We start from the raw sequence: 22,445 nt of genomic DNA, 5'->3' as shown, positions 1-22,445 counted from the left end.
GGATTAAATTAGTCCTAACAGGTCTTTGTAGAGGCAACGCTCTCTCTGCTTCAACAGAATTAAGAAACCTGACTTTAATGACAATGACTTTGTGTGTTAACACTGATACATGCATTCATCATTCAGGGCAGAAAGACATCAATGTGATTATAAACTTCTGCACAAAAGGACTAATCAGACCAATGTCCCACCCCTTTCTTAGCCTCCGTGTTATTTCATTCTCAGCGAAAAGAGACTTGAGCACAATACAGTCATTTTTCTACTACTGAGCTGGAGATTTTTGTATATCATCTTCAGTGATTTATTTGTTCCATATAATTTCTATTAGAAGTTTCAGTTTGTGGCCATTAGTGCAACAACAGGAAACTTTTTCTTTGCTTTTACTTCCTAGCCAAGCCACCAACTTCAGCCATGGGTCACATGGACTGCATACACACAGCACGCAGCATAAAATGCGCTTTTTTGCTGCTGAAAAATTACTGAAGAGCACTAACAGAACAACTGCAAGCCAATCTGCAGCAAAGCTGTTTTCACAGAGTCGCACCAGACCACAGACCAGCTCTGTACAGGTTTGGACAGCTGAGCTGCAAGGAAGGCAGCAATATACATAATCCTTACTAAAACAACAGAATAGAAAGTCTCACACTAGAATAGCCAGAGACAACTCCCCAGGAAAAAGTCCAGGTTAGGAAAAACAAGAAGGTTCCCACCCTATGGTGCTGGTGTCACGCTGCAGCTACCCAGCAGATTGCTTACCTATTTCTTGGAGAACCAGAAAAAAAATAAATTCTCCAGCCTCATCACATGTGGGTACTATGCCTCTCTGAAGCTATCTGAAGTAACTTCAAAATCTGTTAGAGGAGGGGCTGCTCCTTATCCGGCACAGAAGGGATGCTTCCCCAGATGAGATCAAGAATGAAAACAGAGTCAAATCTCCTTTAGGGACAATCTGCATAGTGTTCAAACTAATCCTTACACAGTGCAGTCTTTTCCTTACTTAATTGGTCTTAAAAAAAGAGGAAAAAAGGAAAAGAGGAAAAAGAGGAAAAAGAAAGACAAAAGAGGAAAAAGACAGAAGGAAAAAAGAAAGGAAAACAGAAGGAAAAAAGAAGGAAAAGAAAAACACAACCCCCCCCAAGCAACCAAAAAAACCCAACAACAAAAAAATCCCCCAAAGACCAGTCTTTCATAAACCAAACAAAACCACATTATCCTAAAAAGATGGTATCATGTCAAGTTCCAATCAAGATTTTCATTGAAAATAACATGTAACAGGCAGAATGCATAACTTTCTCCCCAACTGTGCTGAACTCTAGGGGGTTGCCAATCATTTCTTTTGTGCAGATTTTCTAGAAGACATGAGAATGAAACTCATATTACACAAATAAATCAGAGATAAAAGCTTAATCCTAAAAGGGTTTTGAAAAACAGGGGTTTACATGGGAAATTTATGCAATCCCAGCAGCAGAACTGGCAGGTGTATTAAGTTTCCTGTAAGACTCAGTCCTGCAAGGTGACATGACTACAGACAGCAGGGCTGTCGCACACGAAACCCAGTGGCAGGGAGGACTCACTCCTTGGTACTTTGGCTATTTTCTCACAGATTGTTCCACAGCACATAAAGCAATAAGCATACCTCTGCTTAGAAATGCTCATTTATTCTCTTTTGTCATGAGCTGCATGATGGTCTGAAGTCCAGACTGGGACTCTCTCTTGGGTCTCACTCACTCTTATGTTTGGGTATCACAACAGCCAGAATATTCCCTTATTAATTACAGTCTGAGATCCGGCCTACACACTGGAGGGAGGATATACCTCTGGGGAAAGGCAGCAACACAGGGGCTGAAAACCCCTGTGATAAACAGACAAAGAAGAGATACACCAAACCACTTCCTGATGGACTGGAACCTGGTTCCAGACATGTCCAAGTGTCCATTTCAGTATTTCCTTCTGCAAAATTTGTCCCACACTGTTAAGTACATAATAATGAAAGCTATGACAATGGAAGCCATAAAAGACTGATGGAAGAAGAATCACAGTAATATCAGAAAACAATGTTCATTAAAAAAAGAACATAAAGGATGAGTTCACCACATCTGCTGAAATTTAATATCCTGAGTCCCCCTTCTGGCTGCGAAGGGAATTCTATGTAGGAAGTAACCAAGCTGGACACCATCATTGCTAAGAGAAATGGAAACAATGGAAAATGTTCTGTAGATGATAAGCATTCTTCTTTCAGAGTATTAACTCATTCTGAATCTGTCTCTGGCTACTGAGAGATGTCATAAAGCCCAACATGACTGAAAAACATATAATAAAAAACCCCAACAGTATAATTACACTGAAAGTCTACTGTATTTTTCCATTTTAATCACTGCTTCTAGAAAGAATTTAAGGCATGCTTTGAACTTCGCAAGACATTATTTCCAGGTCTGATCTTTTTTCCCACTGCCTAGTCCATGGGCTTCATGAATTTACACAGTAGTAAACAAACAGATCAAGGATGAAGGAAAAGCAGTATCAAATTAGTGTTTTCCTGAAGCCTACGGAACAATCAAGCTCTTTGCGATGGAGGAAGTGACCACACACTGTGTGTTTAGGGATTCTCATCAACTCTGACATGAGTTGAGAGTGAAGAGAGGGGGGTCTAAATCCAGCAAATCACCAACAAAGTGCACGGCACCTCCAACTGTAACCTCTGCAGACCTCTCCAGGGTTGACTGAATCCACACCTAACACAGAGAAATAGTCGTGGAAGCCAAGGTATCCATACCAAGAAAGGCAAATAGCTCCAGGGCCAGGTACCTTCTTTCTCACAATATTTTCATCCTAACTTCTCTCAGTAGATTAAAAAAAAAAAAAAAAAAAAAAAAAAAAAAAAAAAAAAAAAAAAAGAGAAGTTAGAAAAGAGAAGTTTTTTATTTAATTCCTAAGTATTTATCAGTACTCATGAGACGGCATTGTTTTTGATAATACTGAGATGTTTGACAGCTGTTTATCCCCATGGCTTGTTTCCCCAATCTATACATAATTTAAATAAACAGGAGAAGGCACTGAACTTAAACAACAGCTTTTAACCATCTTTTTCTTTTCTTATACCCAAGTCTTTCTCCAAAAACAAAAACAAAAAAAAAAAAAAAAAGGAGAATGATTGTCACTGGCTTCTAATTCTTATGACATCCTTATTCATAATAAAGCACAGCCCTTATTTTCAATTTGATAACTCAGTTTTCCAAGCTCTGAGGATATTCTGTAAGAACACTATAAATTCTTACATTTTCAATGTTAGGCTGGAAAATAGTGTGCTATCTGATGTATTGGTTATCTTAATGATTATTCTGCAGAGGGATAGATAAAGATCAAAATACAGAAAAAGAAAAGGACTTGGCATTAGCTGAATCTACCGGACCCCTAAGAGAGGAGAAAAGCAGAAGTTTTATTAAAATATGTTTTGAATTCACATTCAACACAATCACTAAACAAGTAAGTACTAGGACTGACTTGATGAGTCACATTTGCAAAAAGGGTCACCACATCCTGAAAAAAGGAAATCACTTCAGTTTTAGGCACAGATTGAGAGAGAAAAATACTTTTTTTTCCCCTGTTTTAACTCTTGTTCAGTAACTTCACTATCACTTGGTCATCACATTGAATTAGATGAAAAACACCAAAAAAACCTTTTTGCAATCAGCAAAACAGATGAGTCTAGCATTCAAAAAAGATCTCAGGCAGATGACATTTATAGACATTTAACTTTCCATGTGGGGAAGCTAGTTAGGAGGATGTGATGTGAATTTACAGAACTCTGGTCATTTTACACTCAGCCACCTCAGGCATTGAATTCATATTGACTGGCGTGGCTTAACTGCATTTTAAACTGGAGTATCATGCTAGAAACCACTGACATGAATGGTCTGTCATTCACAACACTGAGTCCAAGTGAATCTGAGAAGGGTATACAGAGTTCTTCACATCGTGCAGGCACCCTGCCTAGCAGAACACTTGTACTGGACCCCTTCTTATGAGGTGTGATGTGAAATACTGTAAAACTGGATGGCTAGGCAGGGAGTTGTCCATCAGGGCTAAAATTCAAGAAAATCAGTCTAAGGCAGGCATGTGGGATGTGGGAGGACAGTAAAGCTCAGGAAGAAAAGATATCACCCTTAATAGAAGTCACAGTAGACTTGTGATGGAATAGCTGCACAGGGACTGTTTGGAGTAGGAACAGAAAATAAGGAAAAAACCCTCAAAGTCAGCACAGTTTTCTCCCCAAGCCCCAAGATTCATTTCTGTGCAGATCCAAAACTCGTATCAAGACATGACAAATGCTGTGTAATGTGACTACTCAACTCTCCCACAAAAGGGTTCTCAGCACTGGTGCATCTGGGTGAGGACCCAATTTCTGGCTATTCTCCTTGCAAACTGTTACCTGATCTTCAGCAGTATTTTTGCACAACCTATCTTAAAGCACTCCTCTTCCACTCCTGACACAAAGGGCTAGTCTCAGTATACCCTGTGGTGAGGGGGGACCAGACAAGTCCTTTTGTACCCCAAGTGTTCACACGATGCAGGACTGCGGCACAGTGCAGACTGGTGGACAGAGAAGCAAGGGCACGCAGGGGACATTAGTGAGGAATTAATAAGAATTTACTGAAGTTGTGAATTTTTCTCGTGTTCGTTAAATTCAGTAAAACACTGAAGTGAAAATGCTTTCCAAATTTGTGTGGCTGTGGTGAAATTCACTCAGAGTGGCTCATTTCTGAACAGGAACCTCCACTCCAGGCCTTCGTACAGTTTAACTCATTCACTTTAAATGTTAATATTTTAAATGCCTTGCCTAGACCATGTGTCGGACTGATCACCTGGAGGGTCTGTGCAAAGCAACCACTTGGCCACAAATTCACAGTTTAGCTGACTAATTTACTCTTATAGACAAGCCATTGTTTTGGCATAAAAGCCTGATCAACTAAATCCTATCCCTCTCTTAAATGCTTATTCAAAGTTCTGCTGTGGCCCATGACATACCGCAAGAGTTCTGGCTCCCAGCTCTAAAATAATTAGTCTGGGGAAATTAAACAGTGCTCTCTGTGCACCTGTGGCTGGCTGTGCTCCCCTGCCTGACAGCAGTGCCTCTCCCACACCAACACATGCTGGCTGTGAGCACAGCTCCCAGGGCTGCCGTGCCCAGGCTGCAGCCTCCCAGAAACCCATCACGGGGAACAGAGCTATTTCTCATGAAGCTGAATGGAACCACTGGTTTGGCAAAGAAGCTGCTCACGAGGGTCTCTGCTCAGAAGATTTATATTTTAAACAGGCAACAGCTAATATCAGGGGGGAACAGATACATTACCAGCAAGTTATTTCCAAGCAGCTAATAACTGTTTCCCTACCCACCAGATCCTAGGATGCATTTTCAGGTTTAAACATAACATATACATTGTAAATAGCGGAAACATCTGGGGTTTATTATAACACCACTTTGTTAGCCTTGGGCATTGTACAACTCCCGCAGGCCATGGTTCACCCTTGACCTGCCAAAGACGATTACTGTACTCAGGCAACTTCCCCTGCTCCACAGCTGCTTGCCTTCCCCTCCTCTCTGTCAATACTCACTACTGCTATCATTACAGCTACCATCCTAGAACAGCCCGTCAAAAACTGGGGTTGCCATGGTCACTGCATGGCAACAGCGTGGCTAAGCAGGCGAGGAAAAGATGATGAGGGCGGTCAGTGAAGTCACTTTGCTTGCTAACCCCAGGGGAAGTAGGGCTGCCCAACACCATCTGTATCGACAGCCTTCTTCCTCCCCCCGCAAAGCCACCTTCCTTCTCTGTTCCACTCATCCCACCCCTGTTGTGGGTCGGTCACATCTCAGTGTCCCCCCTTTCCCAACTTTCAGTCTCCCACTGAGACAGAAATGACCCTGTTCCTCCCCTACTCTTCCTGCAGCCTAATCTCCCAGACGTGTCTCACTCCCCAAGTTCTCTGCTCTCGCTCTCCTTCCTTTCTTAGCTTTCCACCGAGGACCTCTCTATTCACCCATTTCCCACGGATTGATGTCCAGCCCCACAAATCCCAGTCCTGTCCCTGCTTCTCCAACACTTCTCCTGCCCCCTTGAACATGGTCCCAAGCTGACTTCTCCCTGTGTTTGGGTAACATCTCATGTGTAATACCAAAGAAGCACTCCAGGCTGGGCCTCGGGTATCCCCTGGCTGGGGCTAGAAACTTATGCAGGGCTCATCAGCAAGGGAAAGGCATTTTAAGCCTGTTGGTGCAAGGGCAGACCGCAAAACTTTTGCTGAACTAATGCAAAGTGTGAATCTAAAGTACTTCAGTTACACCCTCGTGGCAATACACCTTCGGAAATCAGGTGATCCTAATTCTCTCTGGTTTAGAGCTAAAAATAACAAAAAACCCCAAGTGGTGATCCAATATGACTTAATGCCTGCACTTTAGAAGCTCATTTGGATGAGCTTTCCAGGTGTCTGCACAAGCAGATCACTGACCACAGACGTTTGCCTTCCAAGCATGCGTAAGCAGTGCTGGTTTTGCCTCCATTTGATTCTCCCTGCTGAATGCCTGAACAAGTGGGTAAGGGGGCAGCGCTCAATAGTTCTGTTCAGAAACACAGCAGAAATAAAATATAACCTGTGTTCCAGCAGCTCTGTCTGCTGAGAAGCAGACCCAGCAGCCTCTCAGCCAAGTCACGACCAGTCACACCTCCTGCTTACACCTTACAGGGGTGTAACACCCTCTCATAGGAACCTGCTGTTACAAGAAGCCTCCCTGAGAGGTAACAACCATTTCAGCCACAGAACATGCATTTGCAGAGCGCTACAAAGCTTCTCTGGCACCCCTCCTTGATTAAAGCCTACTGACTGATGCTATATCCACCCTGGCCCTGAGAGCTCACATGCTGATTACTGGAGTAGAACCCCTTCTCTCCCCCTTCTCTGCAAAGTAGAGGTAAATTTATGAAAACAAATATCTGAAATGTATTGCCTTTTAAAAGTTTTATTACTCAGTAGTCTGGTAGAATCCTATTTCTTAGGAAAAGTGATATGTAGCATTGTCTTATTATTTTTTTATTTCTGAATTTGTTAAGTTCAATCTACTGATCAATTTAAACATCATCCTGGAATTATGCTATGGTAAAACAAATGTACATTTAGAGAATAAATGGAATTGATTATCTTCTGGAATAAAAGGCCTTACTAAATGACGTATTTAGATATAACCCCCCCAATCCCTCTCTGAAGGAGCACCTGGTAATTCACTTTTTGGATCAAATTGCAACTCCACAAAAACTTTATGACCTCATGTGGTCTTTCCACCCCCACATTCCTACCTAGAAACATTATATACAGCATGCTCCAGGCAAGAACTGAGTTAGAAATGTGGATGGTGGTTCTGGGGAAAGAGATATAGCAGACACAGGACAGAAGCAGAGCACTAAGAACATGAGAAATAGACAACTGCTTAAGGAAGGTACCCTGAAAAGCTAATAGAGGAATTCCTGGTCAAGTGCATATCCTCCCCTCTTGTTTGAAAAACCCTCCAGACCCAATAATTTCCCATGTCAAGCAGGCCCACATGCCCACTCTTCACTTCATCCTCAAGCATATTTTGGCATACATAAAAATGACCATTCTGATCAGACAAAAAGCTAGACTAGCCTAGTATCCCATACTCAGCTACAGCTGATTATGGGTGACAGGAGGAAAAAAAAATAACCAGAAATCATTGGCTGTGATGCCCTTGGACATAGCAAAGCCCTACAGTTCAGCAAGCTGCAGTGGAAGCAGGTACCACTGGGCTAGGTGAGATGCTTGGGAGCCCTTGTGGTGTGATGCAGATTCAAAGGCTGCCTCTCCCTCCTCTGGTGGGGCTTGGAGGTGGACAGAAACCTTGCCAGGCTTCTGGGCACGACCTGGGTCTGGTGAGGTGGGGCTTTCCACTGGAACAGCGAGGACAACCCTTGAGCAGTCTTCCCGGGCAGACATGTACCCTGGTGATGGTCAGGAGATGTGCAAACACCGTGAGGGTAATCCTGTCTTATGCTTTTTATCTTATCTACTCCCTGGTTTATAGCCAGCAGTCACCATGGTTTTCCACATGGAAATAGCCTTACAAACTAAGTTCAGTTCTAAGTAGCTCAAGTTGTTCCTTATCCCTCAACTTCAAAGTGATTTACAGCTCTTATTTGTGCCTGGAGTCTTTGGCACTGATCTGAAATGAACTGTGTTTTGCCATGAAACCGATAGTGAGAAACATCATGAAATGTGCCATGAAACAAGGCAATTCTGAGGCTGCTTGATATTTCTTTAATCTGTTAAGGGAGTTGTTAACCAACTGCAGCTTTAAAAAGAGAGTTGTTAACCAACTGCAGCTTTAAAAAAAAAAACAAAAAACCAAAGTGAACTCACTCTTTCGGACATTTCTACACTTCCCTGCAGAGCCATGGTAAGATTTCTGCTTTTCCATGAAGAGCCTGTTTCCCCACATTGTCAAAAGAAGATGCATTTGTTCCCCTCTATAACATTAATACAGAATTAAAAGGGTTATTGGGAAAATACACTGCTTTCTCACAGTGGCTTTCAGTTCTATTCTTTAAAGACAGCAGAGTTTTCCAAATTTGTGCCATCCAGCTGTTGGCATATTTCACAGGACCACTCCCCAAGGAGGTTTCTCGAGGAGCTCTGCAATTTTTACAGAACTGTGAGTTAAAAATGGCTTGGAAGGGAAGCCTTTTCTTTACTTGACACTTCCCCAGGGGATAAATTCTGTGATGTAATATAACTACAGGAGGTCTTGAACACTCAAAATTTACTCCCCTCTTGTTGCAGTTGTGATGGGCTGGAGTGCATGTGCGTGCACAAGTCCGCATAGTGTTTACACTGATATTGCTGTAGCACAACTCTGGGGAAAAAAAAAATGAAGAGTTTGCCTTCTCTTTGTGAAAACGAAGTAGTTTAGAATAGGATGAGTAAAAGCCATCACTTTGCTGTTATAACGAGGGTAAGAGGAAAAAGATGCCAAAACAATTCCAAACATACAGGTACCCGATTTCACACATCAGATGAGTCAACTACTAACCTCGACAGCAAATATTAGACATTCAATTCAATTATCTTTCTCTGCCTTTTAATTCTAGGCCAGCAGACATGATACAATGCATTATATCAATTTCTTCCAAAAACAGTTTTTGCAGGACAGAAGTCCTTTTGTTATTCTCAGTTTAAATAATTTGCAGTGTGTTTAACTGCATTTTTACCTGGCCCCTTTTGGACTTGCCAAAGGACACCTAGGACGGCCTGCTTAGAGTTTCAAGTACATGGTTAACCATCTGTGTAGGGTGAGAGAAGGAGAAACCTAGACCTAGGCACACTAGCTAGTTCCACCTACCAGAGTGCTTAGGAAAGTGCTTAAGCTTAAGTCTGCAAATACTCCCAGTGATGTTCAAGGAGTTTCAATGCATTCCTTAAAGGTAAACGTGCATGTAAGTAAGCTGGAAGATCATTTTCCTTTCAGGGTTTAGCTGTGGACACAACAGAGTGAAACACAGACACGGTGCTCCCAGAACTGCCTGTAAGGGGTAAGAGGGATTGGATAAAACTTGCTGCTGGTGATTTTGACCCAAATGCCCAGAGGAAGAAAACCTTTCACCACTGATTTAAGGGGGGAAAAAAGCCATGATGAGCAAGTCAACAACAGGATACCATCTGTAGCAAAATCACCTGTGCAATTGAGAGGAAACATCAGGCAGAGCAGTGGACACCATCTCACCTACCCACTACATGTCCTCCTGCCATTTCATCTCATTTCCATGCTATTTCCCTCCTGTCAGTACCATGGAGGTACCTTCAGGCAAGCTCACCATGGTGGCAATCACTTGGCACAACTTGTCACTGGAGACAAGTCTGACCTTTTGGGAATCAAAAGGGAAACAGACACTAAGAACTCAAACTAGAGACCCTGGACAGAACAGGAGCTATACAGACCTAGCAGCTTACTTCAGCTTTAGTGGCACTTGCATTCAAAGTCAACTTGAAGAAAAATCCTGGAAGCCTATAGTGAACCATGAGAAGCATTTAAAAATCCACACCAGGACTAAGCAGTCCTCAGCCATCTCTGGTGTCCTGGGAATCTGTCTTTGCACCTCCTCCCAAGGGGAAGCAATGCCACTGGCAGCAATTAATTCCATACCTTTAAAACAAAATGCCTAAATGAAGCTACTTCTGTCTCAACAGCTCTTAGAAATTACATCCCCTCCCTTGCTCTTTTTTTTGTGGACAGCAGTGAAAATGACATCCCCTTAACAACAAGCTCTGCCTTCATCCTGCTGTTAGGTACAACTCATACTGCAGCCAAACAATCAGTTTCCCTCATGCAATCTGCCTGGAAAGTCAATTGTTCCCGGCCTGGAAACTGGCCTAATTATTGTTATCAGCTTCTAAGGGTCAGGTGGGAGCTGGAGGAGGGATGAGAGAAGACAGCAAATTTGGGGATGGAAGCAAGAACAATGTCTGCTGAGACCAACGCGTTCTGGCATTTATGGAACTAACATGAGCCTCCAGGGGGACCTTGCAGCCAGGATGAGGGATGATGGTAGCATGGTCCCTGCAAAGAGGCTCCTCACCAAGGTGAGGTGGTCTTCACTGTAAGTGTGAGGACAGACTGGGATGAGAGACATCCTCACTCACACATGGGAAAAATAACCAAGGCATATTAATGCCAAAGAATCTAGGAATGGACCTGAGTTAACGAGACAGTTATCTATTTTAAAGCCCTCTCTCTGACCTTGTTTCAAAATCCTCCCTGCTCTGGCATCAGGTTGCTGTTATTGCTCTGAAATAGTTTTCCAATTTCTCACCTTGCAGAAATTGCACTTCACAAAGCCAGGAAAACCTGTGCTTATCATCAGTTTCAGTCTGGTTGATAATCAGTTTATTTTTTTCCACAGTTAATCTTACCATCCAGCATTTACACTTAGCCTTTTGTATGCTTGCAGTACCTTCTTACATGCCACGGGCAACATGCTTAAGTAAAAGTTGCATTTAAATCAATATGTACCAAGATAAAAAAGATTAGGCTAGGACTGCTGGAATCGACAACACTAAGTCTGGCAATAACTTGCTCAGAATGTCTGCCAGACTAGAAGCTTGTAACAGAAAAAAAAACCCTCACCCAGTAATTTCTGCATTCATCTCATAGCTTTTGGTTGAATGATAGCCCATCTTTCAAAAATTATGCCAGTCCTCATCTCAGATGCTATGAGGGACAGAAATCCTCCACATGCCCAGGCAAGTTCTCCCTCTGCACAACTGCCTTGACTTTTAAAAGCACTGCCTTTTAACTAACCCCACAAGTGCACTGGCAGCTGCATTCATCCTCTAGAGCCTGACAGAGAACACACTCATTACAGAGCAGTTTGTACTTTTGCATTTCCAGTCCACTCTTTCCAAGAACAGGGTCAACTAGCAGTTACTATGTTTTAAGGTTTGTTTTTCAAAGGCTTAGCTAACTTGTCCTAACGTAACTTCTCTTGAGATGATCAGGACACTGCTCTAAAGCTGGCATGGATCATTGCAGACGTACAGCAGAGGCCAGAAACAAGAAGGAGGCACTGGCTGCCCTGGGACACCAGTTTTTACAGGTCATATTGTTCCCATTGGAATGGGGAAGCTCTGCATGAGAGGTTTCTCTCATTCTTGCAAAGGTACATGCTGCCCTTGGAAGGAGCCTGGTGGAAAACCTTACTAATAAGACCTTTTCTCTGAGGGTCTCTCAAATCCCGCCAGTGACTCTCCCTGGACCTGCAGGTCTGGCACAATGGTGCAACTGACATCTTCTCCAATGCCCTTCATCCCGTATTCACCCTGTGGAAGCAGGTCGTGCCATAGGGTTGGCTGCATAGTTCCAGTGGGACAGCAATGTGCCTGCTACCTAAAAAGACCCTTCCTCTTTCTATTTCCCCTGCAGCAGACATACCAGCAATGCACAGTGCCCTCCAGGAAACTTGTTTTCACAAAGGGAAAGGGATCTTTTTGACATCAAAAAAAAAAAAAAAAAGGGTAAGTGACATGTTTGTGATACCTATATGTTATGGCCATGTGTTAGAAGCCAGGGTGGTTTGAAGAGAGAGGTTAGACTGAGAGTCAGGAGACTCTGGTTTCTGTGATCAGACTGTGATCTGTCGTGACCTTGGACATGCAAAGACTGTATGATCCTAGGCAATGGGAGCTTGTTCCACAGAAGGCGGTTTGAAGGATGGCTTGAATAGAACTCAACGACTGTGATGACACAGACATCACCAGTTTATTTGGTGCAGTTCAAGAGGACATGCAAAAATATATTCACAGAATAACAGGGCACCCATTCCAAATGTAATACAGTAACTCAGCAATTTTCATTGCTGCTTCGTTTACAGGTGCAATATGGCACTGATAGAACAGCCCCCTTTTTCTCTTTTCTGAGTCCAGTGGACTGCCCCAAAGGAGAACTGAATAGTCTATAACTGTGGAAGCCAACTAAGTCATCACTAAATCCTACTAAAATATCACACCTGCATGTGCTCACACACCTACACACACACATACACACCAAATCTCCAGAACTGGATTTAGAATTCAACTCTTCTGGCAGTAATGGCAGTGATAACAACCCCTATCTATCACCTCTGCAACTGGATGTTACTAGGGACTCTGTTTAGTCACCTTAAGTATGCATTCATGCTTCGGTAGCTGTCTTCAAAGGGATTAACCATAGGACATGGCATGTGGTTGACTCAAGGGTGAAATGAAAGCTGTTAACGCAGGAGAAAGGCATTAAGCAAGGCTCAGCCTGAGTCCATGCCTGAATGCCAAGCCCAAACTCCCTGACCTGGATTCCCCCTGCTTACAGAGGTGGAAGGACCATCACCTCAGAAAACCTGAGGAAGAGATGCACAGAGAGACTGAGTAAAGGCTCCCAAGTGAACTGTCACAAAGCAGATTAACATCTCCCTCTTCCCCCCTGACCTATGAAGCCTGTGGATTTGGTTGTCAGAGCTAGGATTCAAATGGCCCATAGTGAACAAACTACGTAACACGGTCAATTTCTCCCCAAATCTAATGCTCCCACAGAAATTATACAACCAGAAACACAAAACCAGACACAAGCAGTATTCTGTGCATAAATGAAAAACTAGCAGTTACTCAAGACAGGAGGTTATGTTAAAGATCTCTATCGGTCCCTTATGAAATATCTTGTTTTACCTTCCCTTTATTGTTTTTTATTCTTCATTAACAGATATAGAGCAGATGGGAGGGACAGGAAGAAGTGGAAAAAAGGAAGGAGAAGGATGGAGGGATAACAGAGAAGAAAGAAAGATGGAGAAAAGAAAGGAGGGAGAAAGAAAAGGATGGAAGAAGGATGCAAAGGAATGCATAAAAGGACAGCAGGACAGATGGATGGAAAGGAGGGTGGGAAGAAAGAAGGGAAGGAGAAAAAGGACAAAGGAAGGGAAGAAGAGAGGGATAGAGGAAGTGTGGTAAGAAAGAAAGAAGCGAGAGAATGAATGAAAAGACAAGAAAAGCATCCCTGTGACCTCACACTAGGCGATTTAATGCTCATATTGCATGAGATCAGAGCAGAGTGTTTCTCAGGGCCAAAGCCTCCCTCACAGCTTCTCTACCTGTTTACCGCACATGCACTGACCCTCAGCACAACACAACAGCCTTAACAACCCCTGCTTGAGCCACCCTCTGACACTGGTGAAGCACCCACAACGCCAAAGGACCGAAGAACATCCTCAGAGCGGATCCCTCCCCCACGGCTCAGCACGAGGGCCGCGGAGGGAAGGTGCGGGGGCTGCGGGTCCGTCCCGCCGCGGAGCTCCGCGGGCAGCAGCGCTCCCGCCGCACCCCCTCGCGGCCGCCGCGGGCACCGGCAGCAAAACCCGCACCCCTCCTCCAGCCCCGCTTCCCTTCCCCGCAGGTCACCAACGGCTCTTTCCCCCTTTCACTGTTAGTTCGATTGTTTTCTTTATTTTTAAAGCAGCGCTTTCACAGCCGCCTCCGCACGCAAGCACAGCAATCCGTCTCTTCTCACGGCTGCGCTGCCCCTGCTGCGCCGCCGCAGCGCCGGCACCGGTACCGTAACTCTCCCGATAAAAGCCTGCCGCTGTAGATTTCCTAGACCGGCAACAAGACCCCCTCCTCCGCCGAACCCAGGGCTCCGTGTACTTGAGGGAGCAACTGAGGGTTAACTCAAACACCTCAAGCACATTCGAGCAGCTCTTTGCACAACCAGAATGACTCATACAAAATACTGACACTTGGTTTGTTTTCTTGTATCATAACGGAACACGATAAACTATCAGTACTGTTAAAGGCACATTCACTCTTGTTACTTTTGGAATGTTAGCAAAACACTGATTTGGTAAGAATTCATAGCATTTCCAGATCCTGACACTCTGAGACAATTGTTCTTCACTGTTTTGCTTTTGGTTATAAGCACCTGCCTCAAAGGGCTATCAGATGCTTACACATAGACGGAAAGGGGGGAGGCAGGGGAGGAGAGATGCTTGGAAGAAAGTTTTCCACAGCTCTGCATTTAACTCGCCTTACTTTAAGGATAACCAATTGATACTTAAGAGCTTAAAGTAGAATGTGTTGTCAAAGATGCTCAGTAGCTTCTCTTGTGATTTTTGTGGCCAGACATTTACAAATCAAGCACCCAAAAAGTTTTTGTGAAAACTCAGTGGCTTTGATTCAGTAGAGGAGATGAAAAATGAGCTGCCCCAAATAGTGAGTGCTGAATTATTCTGAAATATCAGCTGCATAGGATCTTTTTTTCTTTTTTTACTTATGAGTGCTGTTTCAAACTGTTTCATTCAACCTTTTTTCCCCCCTTCTTTTTCAGTTACTGCCTTTCCAGAAATCTGAGAAGCCCACAATTACAAATAGACAAACTCAGATTTAAGAGTTAGCTCACAAGCTTTGCCAGAAGACTGAAGTTTTAAAATCCATGCATAGCTTAGCAGGCTTTGGCATATCTACACAAAAGATAAAAATTTTGCTCAGCCATCCCCAGCCATCAATATCTGCACAAAGTTCAAAAAGTTTCTGGATTTATTTCACACGGGGAATGTCTTTCTATACACATGCAGTATTTACTGTACAACTGTACTGGTATGTTCTCACCATCCTGTTTGCATTCCCATGGCTGCAGTCAAGTAGTACTTGGCGTGTTAATTCAAAAAAGTTTGAATGGTGACTAATCTCATTTATTCAAAAAAACCATGAATGCACTCACATGCTTTTTAAAGGATTCACTCTCAAAATTGCTCTGAAGATTGTGTGGAATGTTTGGAGAATCCAGGCATTGCACACAGGTAGAGAGGCTTTCCTCACAGAAAAATGTACAAGCATACCAGCAGCACATAAATATTTTGGACTGGAAATACCAAAAGAAGTTGTCACTCCTTCTAAGCAACAGTTTACCTCTAGAAGTGGACAGGTTTTGCCAGAAATCACAGCTTTCATTTCATCTCCCAAACTTGTCTTTGTGTTAAAACAATGATCTGTCTTCTGATATCTCTTTATGAATATTGAATATCAACTTAAACTTAGCAAGCCTCAGACTGAGCTCTAATCCTCACAACCAGCCCTCACCTGCAACTTGGGTCTTTAATATGATCAAAACCATTTCTTCCTCTGGCAACCAAGCCTGCTACCAGGATACAGTGAAAGGTTCTGCTCAGCCACACTAATCTCATCTGAACTTTGTGCTGTTTATTCTATCAAGCAGTCTCCAAACTCTGGCATTTTATCTAATTTTAAATTAAACCCACCAGGAGATACTTATTTTCTATGTCAATGACCGCAGCCTCTCTACTCTGGGCTCTGTTAAGTGCAGATGTGTTCAGAGCAACACTGCTGTCTGCAGCGAGGTCACTTCACTGAAATGATGATTGAGTCCCATTTGATGCCCTTCCCTCTTCCTTCTCGGTGTTTTGGCACCAGATGCTTGTGAAGCCTTGCTCTTCCTACCACTAGAGAGTGGCTGACAAAACCCAAGGCCAGAGTTCACAGCACTGTCAAGTCTTTGCACACATCAAGGTGTTTTCTTTAGAAGTACTCCACATCTTCTCACACTTTGTCCTTTCAAGCCCAGCAACCTTGCCCTAGTCTTCTCTGCTAAGCAGAACCACCTGAAAACTCACATTCCCTGAGATGTCCGGAAACACTTGACAAAGAGGCTGGGCAGCTGATATGCTGGTACCCCACATTACTGACAAACCCACAGCTTCCACAGAGGGATTTTTCCAGGGCTGACTCTCACTGCACTAGCCCCATGTTATGCAGTCCAGCACTAAGGCTGGGCAGGCAGAAGGTTGGGCTGACACAGGTTGAAGGGCCTAAGTAGTTGTGCTCCTGCTCTAACAGCACCCTAAGTCAGGAGCAGTGCCTCTGTGAGGGGCAAGTCTGGAGACCTTGATTCCCAGCCTCAGCTTTCCTGCATAGGCTTTCTCTGCCCAGGCTGGATGTATTTTCTGTGTGCTGGCAATGCCCTAGGAAGCCCTGCTGGCAGATTTGTTGAGCCTGTCTGCACACTCAGTTGGCATAGCAGTTCAGTGATATAACTTGGAGAAAAGCTGTAAGCTTCTGTCCACTTATAATACTCTCTCTTCAGTTTTCCATCCCTTGTATTTATCATGGTCCAGAGTGCCCTGCTAAAGGAAGATATAATCCCTCTAGGCTTGACACAAGCCAGACAGCATCAGTTTATTCAAGACCACTTGTAGCGATGGAGAGTAAATGTTCTAAATAATTTTAACAAAAAAGAAACCATAGCAACATAGACCTCCCCAAACTTTCTTAAAAGAGCCCAGACTTCACCTGGGCAATGGAAAACATGAAGATTTTTTTGTGTTACCACAGTGCAGGTGAGCAGAGAAGGCCAAACCTCCTTCTTCTTTTTTTTCCCAATAACTAACTTTGTTCTCCAGTAGCAATTCTGGAGATTCTGGATAAGTTGTGACAGAATATGAAACATTTTCTCATGCCCTTTCTTCCCAACCGACAAAACTGAAAAGTTACCCATGCTTCCAGACCCAAGACTGACGTGTGTATGATATACTTTGCCAGCCAAAAGCAAAGTAAGTTGCAAGAAGCTATGGTCAGAAAAAACTGCACTAAGCAAAAACCTGAACACTCCTAAGGACTTCTGTGCTAGTGTCAGAGCTTAAAACTGAGGACAGTCTGCAAGCCACTCTTCTTCACAAGAAAGACCGTAAGTGGATGAAAACTCCCCATAGAAAAGAACGCAACAGAGAAATTACAATTCTTGACATAATTCAACTAAAGAAAGCAGGTAACTAAAAGCAAAACTGCTTCATAACCTCTCAGGCTGCACACCCTAAACACAGCAAATGACAACAGATATGGATGCAAAACTGTATTAGTGAAAAGGAAAACTGTCGAAAGTCTTCCTTTCCTGTCAAAGTCAGAAGAAGGTCTTCATACTGTCCTCAGTAAGTACTGTTAATCAACATGAGTAGACTAGTAATTAATTCAAGCTCTAATATGCTTGAACAGAAAGAATAAAAGCCCATGGCATGAAATGCAAAATTGCTCTCTTGCTACATTTTACATCAACCAGTCTTTCTGCTCTTTCTCTTCTAAGTATCAGTTCTAGTTCTAAATGCTCCTCAAACCAGATAATACCCTTAAGTAACAGATTAGATAAAATCTATGTTACATTTCCAGTGTGACATTATCTGATTCTGAGTCAAATTTATAGTGATGCGTTATGCTGTATTTCATTTTCCCATTAGACAGCCTACATGGATTAGCTACACATGTGAACTATCCTGCCACATACACTCATCTTGGAAGGAATGGGATTTTTATTACATAAGATAGAAGAATGTTCAGTTCTTGCCCACACAGGAAACTTTTGACTAGTAATGTCAGGTATGGATGAAGGCGGTACTCTTTCATACCTATAAAAACATACTGGTGCTCTGCAGACCTGAGGTAAGCACTTGCCAGAAAACTGGATTATTTCTGGTTTAAACACTGGCATATTTTGGCTTAGTAGAGATTTAGCCTTCTGGAGTTTTAGCAAAGCCTTAGGAGCTGGCATGATCTGAATTCTGCCTTGATGAACCTCAACCTACATTTGCTACCCTTCAGATTTTCAGGTGAAACACACACCATGGCAGACATAATCCAACCACCAGAAGTGAGAATCAACCACACTTAGATACCCAAACTTTAGGTGCTATTTACCTGCATGGATTTTTCGGTTATTCTAGCTCACTTCTACAGAGAAAGAAGACCATCTTCCCAACACTCTCTGCCTAGTTTAGACATTGACTTGGTTGGATTACTCAAAAAAATGCCCTCTGGTTCCGAGCTCCTTTCACTACTCCCTCAGCAACCTGCTCCACTGGAAAAGGAAAACTGCACAACAGGACACAGAAAGCTCTCCTACATGAATGGGATGGGATGCTATAGAACTCTGAGGTGCACAGTGAGAAAATGTGCCTCCTTGGCAGATATTTCCTATCACAAATTGTCCCACTTGTCACTGTCTTCCTGTTTTCTGTCAGCCACAAAAACAAACAAATAACTCCCCAAACACTTCAGACAGCGCAGCTGTGGCCGATAAGTTTGCCAGAGGTTTTAATGTTTTAATGCCAAAGATGGTTAGTTTTAGGAGGAGATGCTTACAAGGCTTGCATAGTGTAACATCATTATAAAAATCCAGTGAAAGAGAAAAAGAAGATCAAAAGAAGTGCTAGTCTCTATCTTGGCATAACAAGGGAAACCTCCCCTGCTGTACCTGAAACTTGTTTACAGCCACTGCTGAGCAGAAGCTGAGTGAGCTGTGTCTCCTAACACAGAGAGGGTGCATTGGGCAGTGCTAGTTTGTAAAGATTAGTAGCCCAAAGGGATATCTGCTGCTGCTGAATCACAAACATCATCCCTGAGGGCTGATGACTGAAGTCTAGAGCAGCACTGTGTTGGCCATGATGCACTAAGCAAAGTTAATGTAGGTATATTTAGAAAGTTTTACCCTACTGGGCTTTATGTTAATGTGGCTGTTTGGAGAGGAACACAACACAAAGGGGGGAAAAAAACCCCAACCAACCAAAAAACCCAAAACCTAACCACAAGCAATTGACTGCTTTTCTCATGCTTCTTTTAAAACAATTTCTCACAAGACCCTAAAGAATTCAAAGAAATTGGTGAACAGTAACTGCAGCTACACATTGCTGCTGCAAAAAGCTAAGGGTATCCATAGACACTGCTAGGTTTTCTGATAAACTAGGTGGCATAACACAGCAAGGGCTCTAGGAAAAGCATCATGCACTCATACGTGTTTGCACTGCACTAGGAACCTTGATCCTGGCTGGGGCATTTGGGTGACAGGGATAAGTAACTATGGCGAGTGGGGCAGCACGCTCAGCTCTGGCCCTCCCTTTGGGTCCTGCTTCTGGACACCTACGGAGGACAAGGGTATCACCGCCATGAATTCTTGTACTTAATACTGAGGAGGCATAAGAGCAACAACACGTGCTGCTTAGTGAGCGAAATGTCCTCTCTGATCATCCCTGAGTAAATAGCTGCAAGTTTAGACAAAATACCCCATATGAAAGTTGGTCATCTGTTCAACTACGCTAAGTGATTTCTGGGGAAAGGAAGGGACAGAAAATGTGTTTTGTAATAGGAGAGATAGTCTCACGCCCTCCAAAAAATGGAGGGGGGGGGGGAAATATGAAGAAAGCAACAGCTGACCGAGAGCCTCTCAGGATTTCGGGGCCAGCGGGAGGGAAATAGGGCAGCAGACCGAACCATGGTCGGACAGCCGAGGAGCTCCCGGCAGCGCCGCCGCCTCCGCCGCTCCGGGAGCTCGGCGAGCAGCCGCCGCGGGGCGCGGAGGTTCCGCCGGGCCGGGCAGGCGGCGGCGGGCGTCGGGGATGTGCCCGCTGCGTGCGGACCCGCGGCCGCGGAGGGTCCGCGCGGGGTGGCCCCCGCACCTGCCGATGGGCTTACCTGTGGTGGAGCCGGGCGCCTCGCCCTCCTCCGGCGGAGCTGGCTTCTTGCCGGGCCCCTTGCCTTTCCTGCCCTTCCTGCCGTTGCCAGCTTTTTTCTTCTCGGCCATCCCGGCTCCGGCCGGCACCGCGCTCCCCGCTGCCGCCGCCATCCCCGCGGTCACCCCCTCTGCCGCCACCGCCGCCGCTGTCGGCTCCCGGAGCGCTCGAGGCTCCAGCATCGCTCTTGCCTGCCGCCTGGGACTTGCAGCCGCGAGTTCCTTGGAAGTTTTTGGAAACTCCTCTTCGGGCCTTTTTTTTTTTTTCCCTTCACCCCCCTCCCTCCTTCTCCACCCCCTTTTTTTTTTTTTTTTCTTTCCCCCGCTTTCCTTTCTTTACTACTACTAATAAACTCCAGCCCAAAACCACACCCCCTCGGCACACGCCTCACCAGCGCCCGCCCCGGGCACCCCTCTCTTGCTCTCGGGAGGAGCCTGCACGGCCCCAGGGTGCCGGGCGGCCCCGGCCCCTTGCCCCGGCCCCAGCCCCGGGGAGGGCGCAGGCACCGCGGCCCCGGCGGGGCGGGGCGGGCAGGGGCCGGGCAGGGCAGGACGGGGCGGTGTTGCAGCCTGGAGCCGCCCCGCCGGCCGGCGCTGCCCGGGGCGCGCTGCGGGCGCGGGTGGCTCTGCGGGCGGGCAGGCTCCGGGCCGCCCGGCGCAGGGTCGGAGAAAGCCAGAGGCGGGGGCGGTATTCATCAGGGTGCTGACATGCTGCCACTTAGGCACCTGCTTAAGCTGAGGCTTCCGCCTAACCTGCGAGGTTACCGGCAGTGCCGCCTCCCCCGCGGCGGCGGGGGATGTTCAGGGGACGGAGGGTTTGCAAGATTAGCGTGCCCTCCCGCACCTGGTGTCTTGCAAGGAGGTCCTGTCCCACACTGTTCTCACTGTGGGTCCGTTTCTACTTTGGTATCTCGTCAAGGGGCTGGTCCCAGAACCACCAGTTCTCACAACCAGCTGCAGTCCACAGACGAAACTGCCCCCAATACAGCGATACCCAAGACAGCTGTGAAGTAACCGGTAGCAGTGCAAATGCACCAAACTGAACTCCACCATCAGCTGGAAAACTTCAGGAATCTGTATATAATTGCTCAGCTAACCTGAGCCATAGTCCCTGATGGTAGAAATAACTGTTACCTGTAGGACTCTCACTTACACCATTGGGTGGAAAACACAATACTCAGAAGTTATAGAAAAGATCTATACAAACTACTTGAAGTCTCACAATGCAAGGTTTTTCCTGGAAAAGTCATGAAATGTGGAAAAGCAGATGGAATCAGAATCTAAAACTAGGTTTGCTACTTCACAGTTCTTAGTGATTTCTCCTTCTCTTGGGGGGACTTTTGCATGTCCTTTATACATCAAAAAATGACCATCATGCACAAAAGAAGCTTTAGAATTGTTTTTCAGCATTCTTGGACTGAAGACATTAAAAAAAATTTCCCAAATCAGGCCTAAAAAAGACAAAACAGTGAAAACTCAACATATATTGAGTTCCTCATCTTCTTGGCTGAAATTTTTGGGCTCAGTTTTTTCAACATGCTCTCCTGGAGCAAGAAGCTTTTGAAGAAGCAGTGGCAAGCCAGCATTTTGGTTCTTCAGCACTTGGACTTTGAAATAAACAGAAAAAAAAGCCCATTGTTGGTCTAAGTCTTCTCTGTATGGTAAAAGAAGAACAGCGAACAACATCAACTGCAAAACATCAAGGCAAAAAAATATACTTCCTAAGTGGCCTGGTGATACAACTTTAGTGAAAAATCAAATCAAGATGGGAAGGGGAGGAAGGGAGAAGACACTGATACAATTCTTGACACAAAAAGTTACAGATTCCTTTGAGCCACATTTTGCGTTTCTTGACAGACAGCGTTACGGCATCCTTTCTCAAATGCGCTGAACCGAAGTTAAGGGGATAAGCCCCAGGCAGGGCGGGGAGAAAAAGCAAGCCTCACGGAAGAACAGCTGGAGATGGGGAGATAGTGCTGGCGGCAGTAGCTCGGTTTTTCCTTAAGGGGTCACTACTTAGCAAGGAGGGAGCCTACTTCAGCAAAGCGTAAGGGATTCTGTTGGCTAACAAATTGTACTTTAAAATAATCTCTATATAACCTGGTCTTCTGTACTCTGCACAATCTAACTACTTAAGCTTTATCTTCAGGCTATGTTCAGTATTAAACCATCATTCCAGGGAGTTATCAGCACTGGGGCATCATGAGCAAGACACAGGGTGCACCCCCATTAAAGACCCTGTTTTTGAGGGTGAGATACTGTGGAAAGACCCCAGCAGCCCAAGAATACATTCAAAATGACAGCCTAAAAATGAAACTCCAGATGAATTCCTGCACCTTGTCTGTTAGAAGTGGGAAAT

At 44.7% G+C, this 22,445-nt stretch overlaps 1 protein-coding gene across 4 annotated transcripts in view; it reads right to left on the bottom strand.

The window, feature by feature from the left end:
• Window positions 1–20,331, bottom strand: part of NRG1 (neuregulin 1) — a 183,112-nt gene extending 162,781 nt beyond the window's left edge. For all 4 annotated transcript variants that reach the window (XM_069001467.1, XM_069001471.1, XM_069001472.1 and 1 more), the window contains exon 1: window positions 20,050–20,331. In XM_069001467.1, coding sequence (XP_068857568.1) covers window positions 20,050–20,269 — 220 coding nt within the window. In that variant the 5' untranslated portion in view covers window positions 20,270–20,331. The remainder of the gene's footprint in view (window positions 1–20,049) is intronic.
• Between the last annotated feature and the right edge of the window lie 2,114 nt (window positions 20,332–22,445).

This window comes from Aphelocoma coerulescens, assembly GCF_041296385.1.
Source record: "Aphelocoma coerulescens isolate FSJ_1873_10779 chromosome Z unlocalized genomic scaffold, UR_Acoe_1.0 ChrZ, whole genome shotgun sequence".
Taxonomy (NCBI): Eukaryota; Metazoa; Chordata; class Aves; order Passeriformes; family Corvidae; genus Aphelocoma; species Aphelocoma coerulescens.
This window is presented reverse-complemented; position numbering and strand designations above follow the sequence as displayed.